Raw genomic sequence first — 17,607 nt, 5'->3', positions numbered from 1 at the left:
CAGTCCCGTAGTTCAGAAAATGTTCTCAATCAAGTTTTCAAGGTCGGCATGAAAGTGGCCGTCGACGTTAGTATCATAACCCCTACGCCAAAAGTGACTCAGAACAAGTGTTGAGAATGAAGCACTTCAAGTCAATGAATAATATTTGATGCAAAATTTCACACGTGACTCAATAGAAGCAATATCCACGTTGAGGTTTAAATGAAAGTTCACTTAAGTTCACATAAAAGAAAGTTCTTACCGAAAATTTCACTTGAAATTAAGGCAGACACACTGCTGAAGAGGAGGAAAGATGATTTCTTTTCTTCGTAGATTCAGGAAGCAGAAGACAGGAACCAGCAATGGTGGATCAGGAACCACGTGGTCTCTTGAAAGTCGACGTTATTAAAGTTCACTTTCGTTTAGCGAAATATTTTAATAAAAATTATTAATCGGCAAGTTTTACTTCTCTCCTACCGCGATCTCAATCCGGCCCGAAGGACCAAAAATGTTGCGTATTACAAAAAAATAAAGGCACGTTAGCTCCTTTCTGAATAGATTTAATACTTCAACAGTAGAGTAAGGCGGACGAGACGACGCGGAGTACATGAATAGTTAGGGAGAGAAGAGTTCTTTACTGCTCTGAGGTCGGCGAGAGAGAGAGAGAGGGGACGAGCGAACAGGTGCTCACCGCAACGTGAGGTGCGCGGACAATCTGCGCCGTAGTCTTCCCCTAGCGGCGAGAGCAGGGACTAAAAAGCCCGCAAGGGCGCACAATTGAAAACCAAAAAATATCTGCAACAAACATTTTTCTTTTATTTCTGATAAATTCTGGTTCATGAGTTTAGAATACTTCAATGTACTCTACATAATAATATTTTTATAAAATGTTTGTAAATAATAATAATATTTAGAAGAAATTTTACCCGTGATAGTACGATCACGCTAGGCGGATACCGTAGCAATGGAGTTCCACGGGGAAGGCAGCCTTACGAACGCTTCTTTCGATAAAGGTAATAAGGTATTTCTCATTCGTGACAATGTTATAAGGCACTGGTGTTTCATAGCTTTTATGTTTTTCTTTTCACTTTATGGCTGCGAGTGAAGAATTGTATGCCGATTATTATTTAGCGTGTCTGCAGTGAAGCTACTTTGGATCACAATTTTCACATCTGTAAATACTCTCGTTTGAAGCGTTGCTACAAATTATATTTAGGTTCTCCTTTACAATGTAGCTACAAATAAAATAAGCCATGCAATACTATGTAGCAATATCAGGCAGAAAGCCATGAAACCGGAGTGTGGAGTTTTACAATGTAACAAAGGTGTTTCACGGTTTTTTTTCTGTGTAATGATTCGACTGAAATTTCATTGATGTGTGGGTCCCTTCAGGAGGTAGACGTTCTTTTCTTTAACTAAAAGGCTGAGATATAATACAATCACTCGCTTTTTATTCAATATTGAACGTGACGTGTGGGATACACGTGCATCGGAGACAATGAACTCTAATATGTAAGTATGCTTAGATTTACCACGGCAATTATAATTGAAATCTTTATAGATTATTGATTCAATGCGACTGTTTTTAGAGGAATGACTCTTCAAGAAGTTCTATCTGCACTGGAAGATGACCAGGACGATGTTTTAGGCATCTACATAGAACCTCCAGAGAGTAACGTGTTATCTGACAAAGATTCAGCGGAGGAGGATGGCGGTGGCTTCATTGATAATCTGTCTGGTCGTCAACTTCGAGCAGGTGCTGAAATATCAGTGAGTACTCTACAAGGGGAATGAGAAAGTGATGGACTTGAGACGAGTGACAAACGGGCAAACCCAAAGAGGAAGAAAGTGAAACGAGTATTGACTATTTGGAAAGATGAAGATCTCTCTCTCAAAAATTCATTATTTCCGGACGTAAATTATTGTGACATTGGTGAGAAGTCGCCTACAGAAGTTGTTTTTTGATGATGAATTAATTAACTTCCTAATTTTGCAGTCAAAAGAATATGCCGCATTGCAGAATTTTCGTAATTTGAATATAACAGCTGCTGAAATTAAGTTCTTCCTGGGAATTTTGATCCTCTCGGGTTATAATAATGTTCCCAGTAAACGTGATTACTGGGATTCATCTGGTGACTTACGTAATGAATTTGTTGTGAATGCTATACGCCGCGATAGATTTTTACAAATATTTAGGTTTTTACACTGTACAAATAATTGCCAGCCTCATGCAGAAGATAAAATGTGGAAACTGAGGCCAATTATGAATATGTTGAAAAACCGATTTCTAGCTATGTTCTGTCCTGAGGAGCATCTGGATTTTGATGAGTGCATGATTGAATATTTTGGACGACACCCGTGTAAACAGTTCCTACGCGGTAAGCCTATTGGGTTTGGCCATAAAGTATGGTCTCTAAATACCACTGCCGGATATTTAGTGAACTTTGATGTTTATCAAGGTAGAAACCCTGCATCAAATTCTGAGTACGAGAAAATGGTAGGGAAATGTGCTGCATCTCTTCTGCAAATGCTTGACGAAATTCCACAAGAAAAAAAGAACCTTGCTTATAAACTATATTTTGATAATTTATTTACCGGGTTTGAACTTCTAAAAGAGCTAAGGTCCAGGGGCTATGGAGCCACTGGAACTATTAGAGAAAACCGTATTCCAAAAGACTGTCCAATAATTCCATCTAACGAAATACGCAATAAACAAAGGGGTTTTTATGATCAATGCCTCAGTAAGGAGGACGGCATCCTTTTGGTAAAGTGGGTAGACAATTCCACAGTTCGCATGGCTACCACCTGCCATAGCATTCAGCCCGTAGCTCCTGTGCGGCGATTTTCACGGGCAGAAATGAGGAATGTTCGCATTCCTCGCCCATCAGTGATTTCAGAGTACAACTGTTACATGGGAGGAATGGACGAGAATGTGTCCTACTACAGAATAGGGATAAGAGGTAAAAAGTGGTGGTGGTGCATATTCACATGGCTAGTGGATATGTCACTGAACAATGCGTGGGTTCTTCATAAGAAATCAGGAAAAACGCTCTCACAATACAGTTTCGTCGTAGCATCATCCAAGTGTATCTGACAAAATACAAAAATCCTCCTATTAGTGTAGGGCGGCCTTTGATATCAAGGAATAGTAGTATCCACGTCCGAGTAAGTGATGAAATTCGCCTTGACGGTATTGGCCATTTGATTGAACCATGCAATCGACGACGCTGTGCAGGTGAATATTGCCAAAGTACTATTCGTACGCAATGTGTGAAATGTGGCTTAGGGCTTTATGTACCATGCTTTGCAAACTTTCACAAAAATTGAATTTCTTTGCTGTTCACATTACGTTTATGCCTTTTTGACATATGTTAATTTGACATGGCCATATGACATATATTTATTATGACATGGCTTAATTTGTTAATACCATAAATCCTTTGTCCAGAAGAACAAATAAATATGACTTAAAAATTGATATTTTTATATTTTTCAAAGACTTTAACCGGGGAGCAAGATAAATGCAGTGATAATTCGGAGAGTTGATTACGCGAGCTGGGATGCTACTGCTACGGTATCCGCCTAGCATGATCATATGGACACAAGTCATTTTCATGAAACCACTGCACATACTTCTATAATCTTTGGGATATATGTTTTCAAGTAAATAGCGATCAATCCCTGAAAAGAGGAAAAAAATCGGAGGAAAAAAAATATTCCGGCGTTAAAGGGTTAATGTGTTTGCAAGTGTCTTTGAAGGTTACCAACCTGTGTGAAAGCCTTACAGCACACACTGCATTCGTAGGGTTTCTCACCAGTATGTGTATGCATGTGTCTTTGGAGGTGACTACTCTGAGCGAAAGCCTTACAGCACACACTGCATTCGTAGGGTTTCTCACCAGTATGTGTTCGCATGTGACTTTGAAGGTGACTACTCTGAGCGAAAGCCTTACAGCACACACTGCATTCATAGGGTGTCTCACCTGTATGTGTATGCATGTGTCTTTGGAGGTTACCATCATGAGTAAAAGCCTTACAGCACACACTGCATTTATAGGGTCTCTCTCCTGTATGTGTACGCATGTGACTTTGAAGATTAGAATTCTTTGTGAAATCCATACAGCACACACTGCATTTGTAGGGTCTCTCTCCAGTATGTGTATACATGTGTGTTTGAAGGGTACCACTCTGAGCAAAAGCCTTACAGCACACACTGCATTTGTAGGGTCTCTCTCCTGTATGTGTATGCATGTGACTTTGAAGATTACAATTCTTTGTGAAAGCCTTATAGCACACACTACATTTGTAGGGTTTCTCTCCTATATGTGTACGCATGTGGCTCTTAAGGCTAAAACTGGAAGTGAAAACCTTATAGCACTCACTGCACTTGTAGGGTCTCTCTCCCGTATGTGTACACATGTGTCTTTGAAGGTAAGCTTTCCGAGTAAAAGGCCTTGAGCAGATACTGCATTCGTAGGATTTTACTCCTATGGTACGTTTTCTCCTTCCGTAGAACACAGGATTCTTATCCAATAGTTCTGAAGAGCCTGCTAGGATATTTCCATTGCCTCCTTGCCCAAACAATTTTCCTCCTACATCCCCATCATTCTTGTTCATAGGTTCATTTCCACCACTTTTATGTATGCGATTAGATTCTGCATTATCTTTTCCATTTTTGAGTATGGAGCCACACATTTTCTCATTACCATTAAGAACACAATGAGTCTTTAAGCTTCCTTGAGATAACATCCCTTCCTCTTGATGGAATGTTACAGCCCTGGAGTCAGTGCTACTTCCGGAAGCCATAGGAGACATACAGCCATCACTTTGATCAATCCTTGCTTTTCTTTCCTTCCCCACACGTGACATGGACCTTGTACGCATTCGCATACAGCTGTGATTTGGAAGGCCTAGAAAAGAATTATTACATACTGGTTACTATTAGCACTATCTTACATGTCTGAATTGTTTAATTTTAGGCAAGGGATTAGTTTCAGGTGGTCCATCAACTGAGTGTAATAAACAAAAGAACTCTCATACTGGTGAGATAAATGCTGGAATAAAATGTAATCCTACATCAAAGAGTGCAGATTAAAACTGAAATAATGTTATAAATATTAGATAGTGAAAATCATCCCATAAAGAAGGATTTGCATTGGAGACTCGATTTTTAGGACTGAATAAAAGTCGCGATTGAAAACTACAGCTTCCATTTATTTTTAAATAAATTTAGGCTTATTCGATTCAGAAAGCATATGAAAACCAAGGGTAAAATTTATTTTTTTGTTCGGATGGGGGATTTTTATCATTTTTAGAAACCATTGCAAAATTCTTACAAATGTACATAGCATCAGAGGTGTAATGATAGGACCACGGTGAGGGCGGGAATGTTAGAAAATATCATAAGGGAAATGGTTGAAAGGAGAATATATATATATATATATAAAGGTTATGCGAAGTAAGGTGGAAGGACGGTGGGGACTATAGGAGAGATGAGTATAGGGATATACATACAGTGGTGGGGAGGAAAGTCAGCGAGGGGTAGCATTCGTATTAAATGGGAAGATGGGTAAGCGTGTGGTATGTATACAATGGGTAAGCAATAGTATTCTGCTGGTAGAAAAAGAGGTGTGACCAACTACCCTTGGTGTGGTTCAAGTTTACATGCCCACTACATAGAAATCATAGGAAGGAAGAAGTAGATGAGGTGCATGAACAGCTCCAGGAAACAATTAGACAAACTACAAGGAAGAATAATCTAGTAGTGATGGGGGACTGGCACGCCTCATTGGAGAAAGGGAGGGATGGAAGGGAAATACCAGGGTTGTGCCAAAGGTAAGGTTCCCAATTAGCTACAATGTTGAGCGAAGGTGCTAGGCTAAATCCCACAACATTTCTGTGTGCAATGGTTCCCCTACTCTCTGAGACTGCCAGTCCGCGATTCACTTTGTCACTCATTATTGGCTTAGCAACCTTAAACAATGAAAGTGATGATCCTCGTTCCCGCCAAGTGTGAGGATCGAGCAGTAATCCCATTTCTCCTTGCAAGGAAGTTACCGCCATTGGATATTCATCAGCAACTGACTGATGTTTATGGTGAAGAGTGCATGTCCATTCAGCACGTCCGCAATGGTGCAGGGCTTTTGTTGAGGGCCACACGGAAGTTCATGATGAAGAACGGAGTGGAAGACCACCGGTTTTGGATTGTCTAGAAGATTAACAGTGAGCTGCCCAAAGATCGGAGGGTCACTGTCCCTGAATTTGTTGAATGCATTTCTGAAGCTTCTCACGGCACAATTGAAAGAAATTTAACAAAAACGTTGGGTTATCACAATATGTGTGCTTGCTGGGTCCCCCAGATGCTGACTGATGGACTCATGGAGCAACCCCTTGGCACTGCTCGCAAATTTCAACATCAATTTTTTAGATGGGGGCAACAAGGAGAAGTTGTTGGTCTCTACCATCACCGGAGATGAAGCGTGGGTATTTCACCATATCACGGAAACAAAACTCTTAGGTGTCAAATGCTCCAAGAGCAACGATTAAGTCCGAGCAGAGGTCACTCACTTCCTCAACAGGTTGGCGGGCGACTTCTACAACTTAGGGAAAAAAGCTGGAACATTGTCATTAAAAAAGTTGGAATAAAATGGAGACTACGTTGAAAAATATGCAAAAGAGTAAACTTTTCAACGATGTGAAATTTAATATCAATAAAAAAAGTTTTTTATAAGTAAAAAAATATGGGAACCTTACTTTTGGTACAGACCATCGTGTGTAGGAGAATACGGATTGGGAAAATGGAATGACAGGGGAGAGGAGGAAGCAGAGTTTTGCAGGAGAAACAAGTTATTCATCACAAACACGTGGTTCAAACCATCCTTAAGGGTGAAGGTACAGTAACTTTCATAAGTTTTAGGGCAAAGTCTGTGGCACCACTTCTGCTTCTCAAAAAAATTTAGTTTCCCTTACTCCATTTGTTTTCCTTGCTCACGCACTGCATATATTTCACTTCCATGGGTGCGTTCCGAATCACGCATCATGCGCATCAATGCATGACCTTGATGCAGCCGTTCCGAAATTGCATCAAGTAATTGATGCGCTTATGCTGATGCGTGATTCGGAACGGCTTGATGCGATATGAGCGGGAAGTATTCCGCCGTTCAAAATACCCGCAGGCACCAGTGCTGGAAAATAGTTCGGGTTGAACGATAACACAATGATCGATATGCCTAAATTTAATATGCATAGTACTTATGATGACGAAAAACGTTTATTGATGCGTATATTAATACTTAATTATATTCATTTCGGTCGTTCGAAAGTTCCAAGCCGTTACTTGCAACTCATATTTCCTTAAAATAGTGATAGACTGAGCGAATTGACGGGAATTGGTGCAGCTAACTCGAAAAACGGTCAATAAGGAAGCGTAGTGTATAATATATCTCAGCCATCATTGAGTTTTACGGATCAAATTGTTTTGAAGAGACGATTTTTACGATCAATAGCACGTAGATTTAGCTGCTAGACATCAATTTATGGCTTTCCGATAAGATATACGACTTGAAAACAAATTTTTTTCATAATAATCAGGAACAAATACTTAAAACCTCGGTAAAATTTCCACAAACGCTTTTTCATACCGCATATATAATGCTTAAAAATAAACTCCAAGACATTTTTATCTAAGTATTCTACCGCTTGGTATTAAGGTAGGTTTGCATGGAGTATTCCAAAAGTCCCCCCTGCCCTCATGGACTTCCCTCCTGAATTCACAACTTCACCCATGTAAAAATCCTATTCTCTCCTTTGTTTACCCAACATTCTATCCTCTAGTAGTGTTTTCAACATCCATTCCCAGCTCAGTACTCGTCTAATTCATACCTCCGGTCTCCTTTGAATTCTATCCAGAAGCTGCCTCTTCTCACTCAACATGTCTCGCACTTTGACCTTCTTTCTTCTCTCAGTCCACTTCACTTTCTCCTTACCCACATCTCGAACAACTCTAGTCTCTACCATTCCCCTCCCTAAGTGCCCATGTTCCCACACTGTAAAGTGCTATACTCCAAATGACAATGTTACCAATTTATCAACCAATGTGCTGTCTGAAAGCAAGCTAGTTAAAAAGACACAGCTGTCTTGCTTAATGAATCTGGGTACAGCTTATTTGATGACAAATCTTTGTAAGTAAAAGGAGTCATCTAGCCACTAGTTTTTGAGAAAATGGCATATGTTGTCAAGATTTGAAACAATATAATTCAGAAAGTAAAAGTAATGCAACTTGTTACGTAGGATTGACAGTCAAAGCAGTAGAGGACTGTTTACTATGTCTGTGGCACAAAAGTAGCTGACTTGTGACAGAGTAACATGCAGGTTATAATAAATTGTCAGTGGTGTGGATTGTCCCACTAATAATAAACTTCAGCCTTGTATAGCATATGTTGATGGCAAGTTAGCAAAGAAATGATTCGAGATAAGTGCTAGAATGGAAGCTGTATGTAATAAATTAAGTCTGATCCTCTCAGAATTGTGTGGTCTGATGGTATTATAGGTGAAGTTATAGGTGTATACTATTTGTGTAAAATACATGCTCACCTTCACTGATGACTGCAAAAGAAAGGTTTTTGTTTTCTTTATTAAAAGTAAGGAGTCTCATTTAGTCCTACAATGCTACTTAATTTTTAAGGCAAGCATGGAGAATGAGACAGGGAACAATATGAAGTGCCTGCATACAGATTATGTGGGTGAATATATGGGTCAGGCATAACAGGGGAGGTTAAGGGCATGTGCGATAAAAGATTCAACTACAAAATCTTATAATCTTCAAGCAGAAATGATTAGCTGAACTAATAGGAAGCTAGGTACAAACTCTCTGGCACCAATTTACTAAAATAATATTGGGTTGAAGCTTGTTGAGCAGCTGTATATCTCGAAACAGTACCATCCAAAGCAGGAGGGAATGCACCTGAGGAGAGATGGTCTGAACGAAAATTTAATCGAAGACATCTAAAAGTATTTGGATGTATTTTCTATGCTTATGTGGCTAAAGAGCAATGAAAGATGCTGGATGCCAAATCAAAAAGTATTGGCAATTGTGAGGAGTCAAAAATGGTATTTTTTGGCTGACCCTGATATTGCGGGAAGATTCATCGAAGCATGTGATGTAGTATTCCTTGTAAATATGTTTAGGGAGCTCAAACCAGTCCAAATATCTCTTGATAACTCTTTTATTCTACCTAGGCTCTTAGGGGGATAAAGGATTATTAGTTACTAGCCTCAACCTGACAGTGGAGAGAATGGCAGTGCTGAACTCACAAAGGTACCCAAGTAGTGAGGGGAATATCAGAATATCAAGTAATGAAGACTCCATCCCTGAATCAAGTTGTGAGGGTAATGACAAAGTTCCAACTAATGTAGACACTAGTTTTGAGAGTAATCAAGACAATGAGTCAGTGTTTGAAAGCGAGGGAGGAGAAGCAGAAGAGACATTTTCTTTAAAAAATGGAGTGGCTTGAAAATTACCAGATCACATAATCTCCTTGTCATCTACTAACTTGACCTGCAATCAACCTTTGCCTCATAGAAGCAGGTTTAAATGCAGCGACCCAAAAACTTTTCCTGATGTTCCATTTCTAGTTTTGATTGGTTGTCTTATGTATGCAATGATTTGTACAAGACCAGATATCGTCTTTGCAGTGTCAAAGTTAAGGTTTATTGATGATTTTACAATGCAATACTGGGCATATGCAAAGAGTATATTAAGATTTTCTGAACAGAAAGGGCAAGGCATTGCGGCTCTTATTCCAGAATTATTTTTATAAATTATTAAACTGAATTATCTTATTTCTTATTCTTAGTAAGGAACCTTTCTGGAGGCATACACAGACAAAATTGCAAATACACAGCCATAGGCAAAATAGATTGAATATCCTGTACTGGATACATGACAAGTTTGTTAATGGAGCAGTAGCTTGGGAAAACAAAAAGCAGTGCTGTGCAGCGGCCATGTATACAATAGAAGGCAAGTATTTAAGTTAGGCAGCTGGAGCAAAAAAAAGGTATTGTACTCTCCAGAATTATAAAAGAAATCGTTGGAAAGAACTGCATTAAAAAACTTGGTATTGATGTGGTGCATTTATATATGCAATGATGACCAGTCTGCAGTAAAAAATGCAAATTGTGGATATGGAAGGTCAAAGAACAGAGGTTAGACATCACTTAGTTAAAAACTCTGTTGCCAAAGGAAAAAATAATTGCTGATTACATGTCAACAAAATACGGTAGCAAATGTGCTTCCAAATGGGCATAACAATGGTAAGCATTTGAACTGCATTAATGAATAGAATTTTGTAGCTGATGGAAGCAACTAGTTGAAGGGAGGTTGTTGTGCTTGTAACCTAGTTGCAAAGTTAAGAAATAAATAGCTACAACATGTTAAAACAGTTCTTGGAGTGTAGGGCAATGTCTCATTTTTCAACATAGGTACATATTTAACTGTTCCGAGTCCATAAAAAGCCTAAATCACAATAAAATGAAGTACATTATGTGGATTGGATAGTTGGGCATTGTCCATTCACTTAGAGTGGCATTCATCAAATAGAATTTAGCATTTCCTTCTGATCTTACAAAATGTTATACGGTGTAATTATGACTGAAAATTGAACGTAAACATTGAAAACCGGTAATCACTATAGTTATGGTGATTTCCGATTTTCAATGTTTTTGTTTACTTTTCAATGTTTGATGATGCAGCTTCTTAAGACAAATACCCAAGTTCAACTGAGAACCATTTTGGAAACCCATTACTTTTGATATCATAGATAGAAGTGTGCCTTTAATAGGAAAGCATTGAGGAGGACACTGAAAATAAGTTGGCCGTGTCATCAATGCGTCGATTAAAGAGTATTTGAAGCCAATTTATGAACTAACTGCAGTACTGCAATACGTATTTACCCTGGCTTACCAAATCACACGCTATGAAAAAATTATTTCACTGAATACTCAATCAACTCGATGGAGTTCTTCAAGCACACATCACTGTAAATCAAGCACACATCCATGATCCTTGCATAAATAAATCAATTGATGATGTTATTTATCACCGCATCACTACCCTGAATGTCCCTTTACTTGTGATACCAAAACGTGAACTAATCTCTTTAACAGGGGGAAAATAATTTAGTAAATACCGAGCAAATTTACTTGCAATGAATGTATAGTTTCACATATTAAATAGCTAATAAGCGTTTGGCAAAATAGCAATAATTTGCAACATATATGCCTTCCAATGATAGACCAGTGAAATTATGCAAAGCGTAAGCAATTCTAATATTCCGACAAATAAATTCTTATAGTTATTTTGAAGATACTATTATACTATAAACCCGTCTCTGTGCTATAAACACTCCCTGCCCTATTGAAAATGCCCCATTGATCCCCGCAGGGAATTGAAATTCCCTGTAATTCCCCGCAGGGATTCTGAGTTCCCCGTAGGGATCTATTTTTCCTTATAGGGAATTGAGGTTCCCTATAGGGAATTGTGATTCCCTGCAGGGAATTAGAATTCCCTACAGGGAATTAGAATTCCCTACAGGGAATTAGAATTCCCTACAGGGAATTAGAATTCCCTACAGGGAATTAGAATTCCCTACAGGGAATTAAATTCCCTACAAGGAATTAGAATTCCCTACAGGGGATTAGAATTCCCTACTGGGAATTAGAATTCCTTTATACAGTGATTCATATTCTTATCCAGGGGCGGATCCAGGATTTCTTTCTGGGGGGGAGCACAAGGATATCTCGTAATACAAAATGAACGCAATGATAATGGGACCGTATTAAAAATCTTGCATCTTTTTGAGGGTCTGGGGGGGCACGTGCCCCCCCCCTGGATCTGCCTATGTTCCTATCAAGAAAGCTTTTGCAGGAAATACTCCCCGAGGGAAAAAAATCTGTTTAGGGATATGCATGGAATCGTCGCAGGTAATTATTATTGCGGAAATTCCATAGATGGTTATATTCTTAAATAACTAAGCATGAAGTACATGCTTTCTTGGAGAGCCCTTGTATATATTCCCAGAGGTTACAGTATATATAAGGGCTCAGTAATTATTTTTCACTCAGGTCTTCCTCAGGACACATCAGTTGGGCTACTGATGGAGGAAATGGCTACCTATTTGGAATTAAATATAAACATGTGAATTACAGTATGCAGCATGGTAACTTTGACCGAAGAATTAGAATTTCATCTTTTTTAAAGAATAAACTTAAGTGTGACAGTGAAAGAAATAACACCATCCATAAATGATTATATTTCCACCAATCACAATTTAGAAAATAACACTCATTAATGTAATGTGCACCACATTACAGTATCTCCTGTGGGGATAGGAAAGAATCACAATCAAACAACATGAAGGATTGAGTTGTCAATTTTTTTATTTGTATATAAATCTTTTTAATTTGTATATGTAATACCAAGGATTAACAACAGGCCAAATAAATTAGGGGAGGCATTGATAAAAGGCACCTAGAAAAAATGAGCTCTGATCATAAAAATAATCATATCATACAGAAATGTAAAATACTAAAAATCAGCAAGAACACTTGATATACAGTTGATTGGTTTGGTTGATAGTTTGAAATGTTGCATGCGAGGTTTACATTTTAAATCCCCAATGTTGACACCCTCGAACTGCTGAGGAAGAAATTCGACCCTGACACAGTTAACCCTTGAACGGCTAGCGTGCCCATATGGGCAAGCTGCAGTGGACTAAATAATTTTGTATAAATCCTGACCCAAACATTATAGAGCATGCTGTTTTCACCAAAAATGATTACAATGTATCACTTTATTCGGTCGGTGTGCTTACGGTCAGCATTTATGCCAGCAGTTGACTGTGACAGGATAGGTATTCTTACTCAATCTTTTTGAGGAGGCAAAAGAGAAAAAATGGCGAATGTCTTCAGTAAATACGATTTTATCCTTTTTATTTTTTATACTCGGCTAAGTATTTAATCTTATCCTCATAATGAATGTTGTCAACTTTGGTTCCTTTTGCCAGCAATGTGATATCTTTTGTATGAGACAAGGAATTTGAATTTATTTTTGGGTGATCCCAAATGGGCTATTTTCTAATATTGGTTTACATACTCAACAATCAAGGGCATGGTGGAAGAGGAAAGGATGTTTGATAAATACAGTAATGAAGCTAATGGTGAAGCATTTTGTATCGCATATAAAACTTTGAAACGATAAAAAGTAGATTGAACCTTGATCACAACAACCACATTAAACTCGAGGTAAAATTTTCCAACTAAGTCAATACCTGGTTGTAAGTCACAAGGAGACAATCAAGGCGAAAGTTAACAAGCAACTATTACAAGCTCTGTCAGTTTTAGTCCTGAAAAGGATGGAGGAGACAGCAAAATGACCGAGACATACGCATAGGCACGATATGACTTGTCATCCGCTGAGAATATAAACAGTCTGGTTTATAATGCCATTCACAAGGTTGCAAAATATAATGAGGGTTTTTTACTGTACAGATAATAATCACTACGATAACAGCGGCAAAATGTGCACACTTATGCCATACATAAATATGATAAAGTATGTTTGTTTAGAAAACTATGCACAACCCTCAAGCTAAAGCACGATGAATCCATGATAAAATATTTTGGCAATCATGGCTGCAAACAGTTCACACGGGGTGAACCTCTAAGGTTCGGCTTTAAAATATAGTGCTTGAATACTCCTCAAGATTACTTGGTGGACTTCAGCATATAGCAGACTGAGTGTTAAAGAAAAAAATAACTACCATAAATTCATAGGTAAATGCTCTTCCTATTTGCTTATCATGTTGGACAATTTACTAGAGCAATCGATAAATCTTTTCAATTTATTTTGACAATTGGTTCACTAGCTTTCCAGTTAAAATCTCAAGGATATGAGGGTACTGGAACAGTTCTGAGAAAAAGGGATACCCAAAGGTATCCCATTGATCGAAAAAACAGCTATCTAAGCAGCCCCACCAATCCCATGCTTTCGCACGGGAGAAAAAAGGGAATATTGTTGTTGCTAGATAGAATAACTATTCGGTAGTGACTGTCAAGTAACCTTGCCAATGTGTGCACCCACTCACAAAGGTCACGAGATTCCCACGTGTTAACTCAAAAATTGTACAAGTTAGGCAGCCAGCAGTGGCCTCTAGCTACAACATATAGATGGGCGGAACTGATCTCACGGATCAAAATATCAACAGGTACAGGAATGTTATCACAGGAAAAAATGGTGATGGTCCACATGAAGCTATCTCCTTGATGCTGTCATTGTAAATTCCTGGATCTGTACGGGAAATTCTGGTTCAAATATACCGCAGTAAGCCTTTAGGCGAGAGATTGCACAAGTGTTTTTGTAACGAAGATGTACCTTTCCCAGACCTGGTGGTCGTATTTAACATTCCCCATCAAGTGCAACTAATCATAGAAAGTCTGATGACATAAGGTATGATGGCAGAGATAACCAATTTGTCCGGTTTCATAGACGCCAATGTTCTTATGAAGAATATTCTTCCCGCGCACGCTCAGCATGAAGTGCCCAGGTCTTCGCCTTCAATGAAATTCTGACCTTCACGCTCAGCAATTGAAAACCCAATATATAGTATTCAAAGACTCTACCAGCAATATAGGACTATTTTTTAATAAACTCATTGATAACATGTTTTTTTTTCATTCAATAACTGTTTTCAAATCGGAGTTTTATACTGTTAAGTTCTTTGGACAGCCAAAAAAAATGTTTACACCAAAAAAATTTAGTATAATGATTTGAAATTACTTCCAATTGCCAAATAAAAGAAGTACTATTGGTAAATGCAAAAACATATGGCGTATAACACAATAAAAATTAGAATTATGATGGTTCGAGCGATTCTTCTGCAGAATGAAGACCGGCGGCTGGAACGGTTAGCATGCCCATATGGGCACACCCCCTCTAGCAAGAAAGAAGCAACAGACTTTTAAAACTAAGTGTTCATCTAAGTCAATTCATTGCTCAAATACGCCGAGAAAGTCCCTTCACACATAAAACATTATACATTCATCAGGAAGTGCTTCCTTGGAATGGAGCAGAGATATAAGTCTCCTTCCTTCCCAACTGCTACCGCCACACTTTTCACCTTCGAAAAAGCACAGGATATTGTCTTTTCATACCCTTGACATTTTTTTATGTGCTTTATCTTGGGAATAACCACTGTCTTACACACACGCATGATAATGAATATAGCATCATTTCCATCCTCCTCAGTGCAAACAATGATGTGCAGAATGCGAGCAAACCTCCCGTCAAACAATTCCACATATGAATTGTCTGTATGGCTTTCCTTGTTTTTTGTGTAGCTGGAATAGAGCATTCCCTTCCTCACGATTCTCTGGTACTCTGTAAGAGGGGAGTCTACAAGCAAATCATATTTTGAACCATGATAAGGAACGCCACTGCCCAAGGCAACAACTTCTGGGCCCAAGAGATCACTCTTCATTACATGGCGATAGTTTAGTAAGTTGGAGCAATAAGAAGATGCTCCATCGCCAATGGCAGCATGCCGCGCAATGAATTTCCGAGACAAATTGAGCTCCATCTGCCTCACTATCTGGTGAGGTACACCTCTTGTTGCCTTAATAACCCTAGTCATCTCCCCCAATGCACTTTCAAAGGGATATGCTGTCCTTGTCCAGAGTGGTCCCCACCTACGGACACTCTCGGCCATATGCAATAATTGATGCATATTATAAGTCATTTCATATTTCCCATACAATTCTTCTGTTTTACACACAAATTCCAAGAGCAGTAAATCTGCTGTGTCTATGTCCTCATCAGTAACTACATCTTGCAACAATAAGTTGCAGGCACTAACCAAAAGTTTCCAATGGTGGAAATAAGGGGCACTTAAGACCCCATTAAGCACTGGAACACTATAGAATAGAAAAAAATTTTCTAACTCCCTTGCTTTCATTGTTCCCTTTGCACTTAAAAGAACAGGGGCCCGCTTCAAATATTGAGGTGGTTGAATGCTTTTTAAAAATGAATCAATTAGGTTCACGTTAACTGGATTCCCGATGTAGTAAGGAGCACCAGTGCCATCAATCCACAAGCTCAAAAATCTGCGTACAGTACCTAAGAGCACACAATGCATGTAATCGGGCACAAAACCCCATACCATGGAAAATGATGAAACATTAATGAGTGGACTCACCATTTTTACCCCAAGAACCCTTTTTTTTGTTCTGGCCAATTCTTGGCAGCATTCTAAAAATTTTGGTTCTGTTCGAACATCAGGATCCACAGTAGTTAATGGGTATTTAATTGTACCGTGCACCTCCTCTCCTTTCACTAAGCACCAACTACAGCAGTAATACCCATTAACAGCTGTAACCCCTTGCATGGGGGCACGAGCAACACTGTCAACACAGCAGCAAATTGCTGACATTTTAACAGTTATCTGCCTTTTCCCAATAGTTACAGGGAAACCAACCTCACACAAGTCATTGAATAAATTTTTAAAGGGTTTCAGGAACACTTCCATGCGTGGTTTCTCCTTACCATACCACAGGCCTGCATTTATAATGTTCTTGCCACGACACTTGATGGAAGCCTCATTAATCATTAATAACATCGGTGTTATTGTGGTGCGGGAGTGGCGATTAATTGGTGCAGCATCACAGTTGAATGTACATGACAGATACATGACATCCTCCACACCTGACGAAGTTGGGACAATTGTTTTGTACATGCTACCACAATTTATATCCCCATAGCTTTCACTCACAGTTTTCCTATCAGTAGCTAATTTTAGATCACCATCTATGACCATCCTCTTCAACTGACTTTTCACATCAAGAGTGATGAAAGCATAGTCATACCTGTAGCCCTTAATAATGTTCTCATGGTCGCAATCATTACAGGCAAAGGTGCCATTTCCAGTGTGTTTTCCCAAATAGGCTTTGCACTTCTCACAAACTAAATGGACCTCACAGCCAGCATGGGGGTTAAACAAACTTTTGAACAAGTATCGGGTTGACGGAAATATTGATGTTCCCAGAATGAAGTTCAACATTCCGAATATTGCACAAGTAGCACTCATTGATAGGTTGTGTACAACAGCATGGGTGACAACAGCTAAGAAAATTTCACCTGGGTTTATAGTAATCCTTTTTTCAAATGGATTTTTGTTGAGGCGTAGAAAATCCATTAATTTCTGCAATGGATGATCACCATCTTGGTAGGCATCATTTACATTGGTGTCAGGATCTTCATCATCAGATGTGTCCACATCATAGTCCGAAAATAGGTGGCTGTCCTCCTCCCCTGGGTCAACTCCATTATTGTCGTCATTTTCCAGCGTCTCGACATTGGGGGCAGCAACGATTTCCTCAATAGCAGCTGCAGCCTGAAAAAATGATTTAGATAATGCTTGATCAGTACTAAGAAAGGCATTCACATGGTAGAATATATATAATGGAATAAAGCCAGAAAAACGCCCTCCCTTACATAATAAACCAACTCATGAGACCTCACTGGAAAGAGAAATGAGATAAGAAGGGAGCACACTGTCCTGACGGCAGAGCATAGAACGA

The 17,607-nt window shown here is 38.9% G+C and overlaps 1 protein-coding gene across 1 annotated transcript; it reads left to right on the top strand.

Annotated features, from left to right (window-relative positions):
* The first annotated feature begins 1,572 nt into the window (after positions 1–1,572).
* On the top strand, positions 1,573–3,073 carry LOC124170043 (piggyBac transposable element-derived protein 3-like). Its single transcript, XM_046548727.1, has 2 exons — positions 1,573–1,749; positions 1,976–3,073. The coding sequence occupies exons 1-2, from the start codon at positions 1,573–1,575 to the stop codon at positions 3,071–3,073; spliced, it is 1,275 nt and encodes a 424-aa protein (XP_046404683.1).
* Positions 3,074–17,607: the final 14,534 nt, after the last annotated feature.

This window comes from Ischnura elegans, chromosome 13 (assembly GCF_921293095.1).
Source record: "Ischnura elegans chromosome 13, ioIscEleg1.1, whole genome shotgun sequence".
Taxonomy (NCBI): domain Eukaryota; kingdom Metazoa; phylum Arthropoda; class Insecta; order Odonata; family Coenagrionidae; genus Ischnura; species Ischnura elegans.
The sequence above is the reverse complement of the archived record's forward strand: the minus strand, read 5'-3'. Positions and strand labels throughout refer to the sequence as shown.

Bases quoted from the DNA above. Each gene is read 5' to 3' on its own strand.
- LOC124170043 (XM_046548727.1), top strand. From the start codon at position 1,573: ATGACTCTTCAAGAAGTTCTATCTGCACTGGAAGATGACCAGGACGAT. The intron at 1,750-1,975 runs GTGAGTACTCTA...CTAATTTTGCAG, and splicing joins GAGCAGGTGCTGAAATATCA to TCAAAAGAATATGCCGCATT.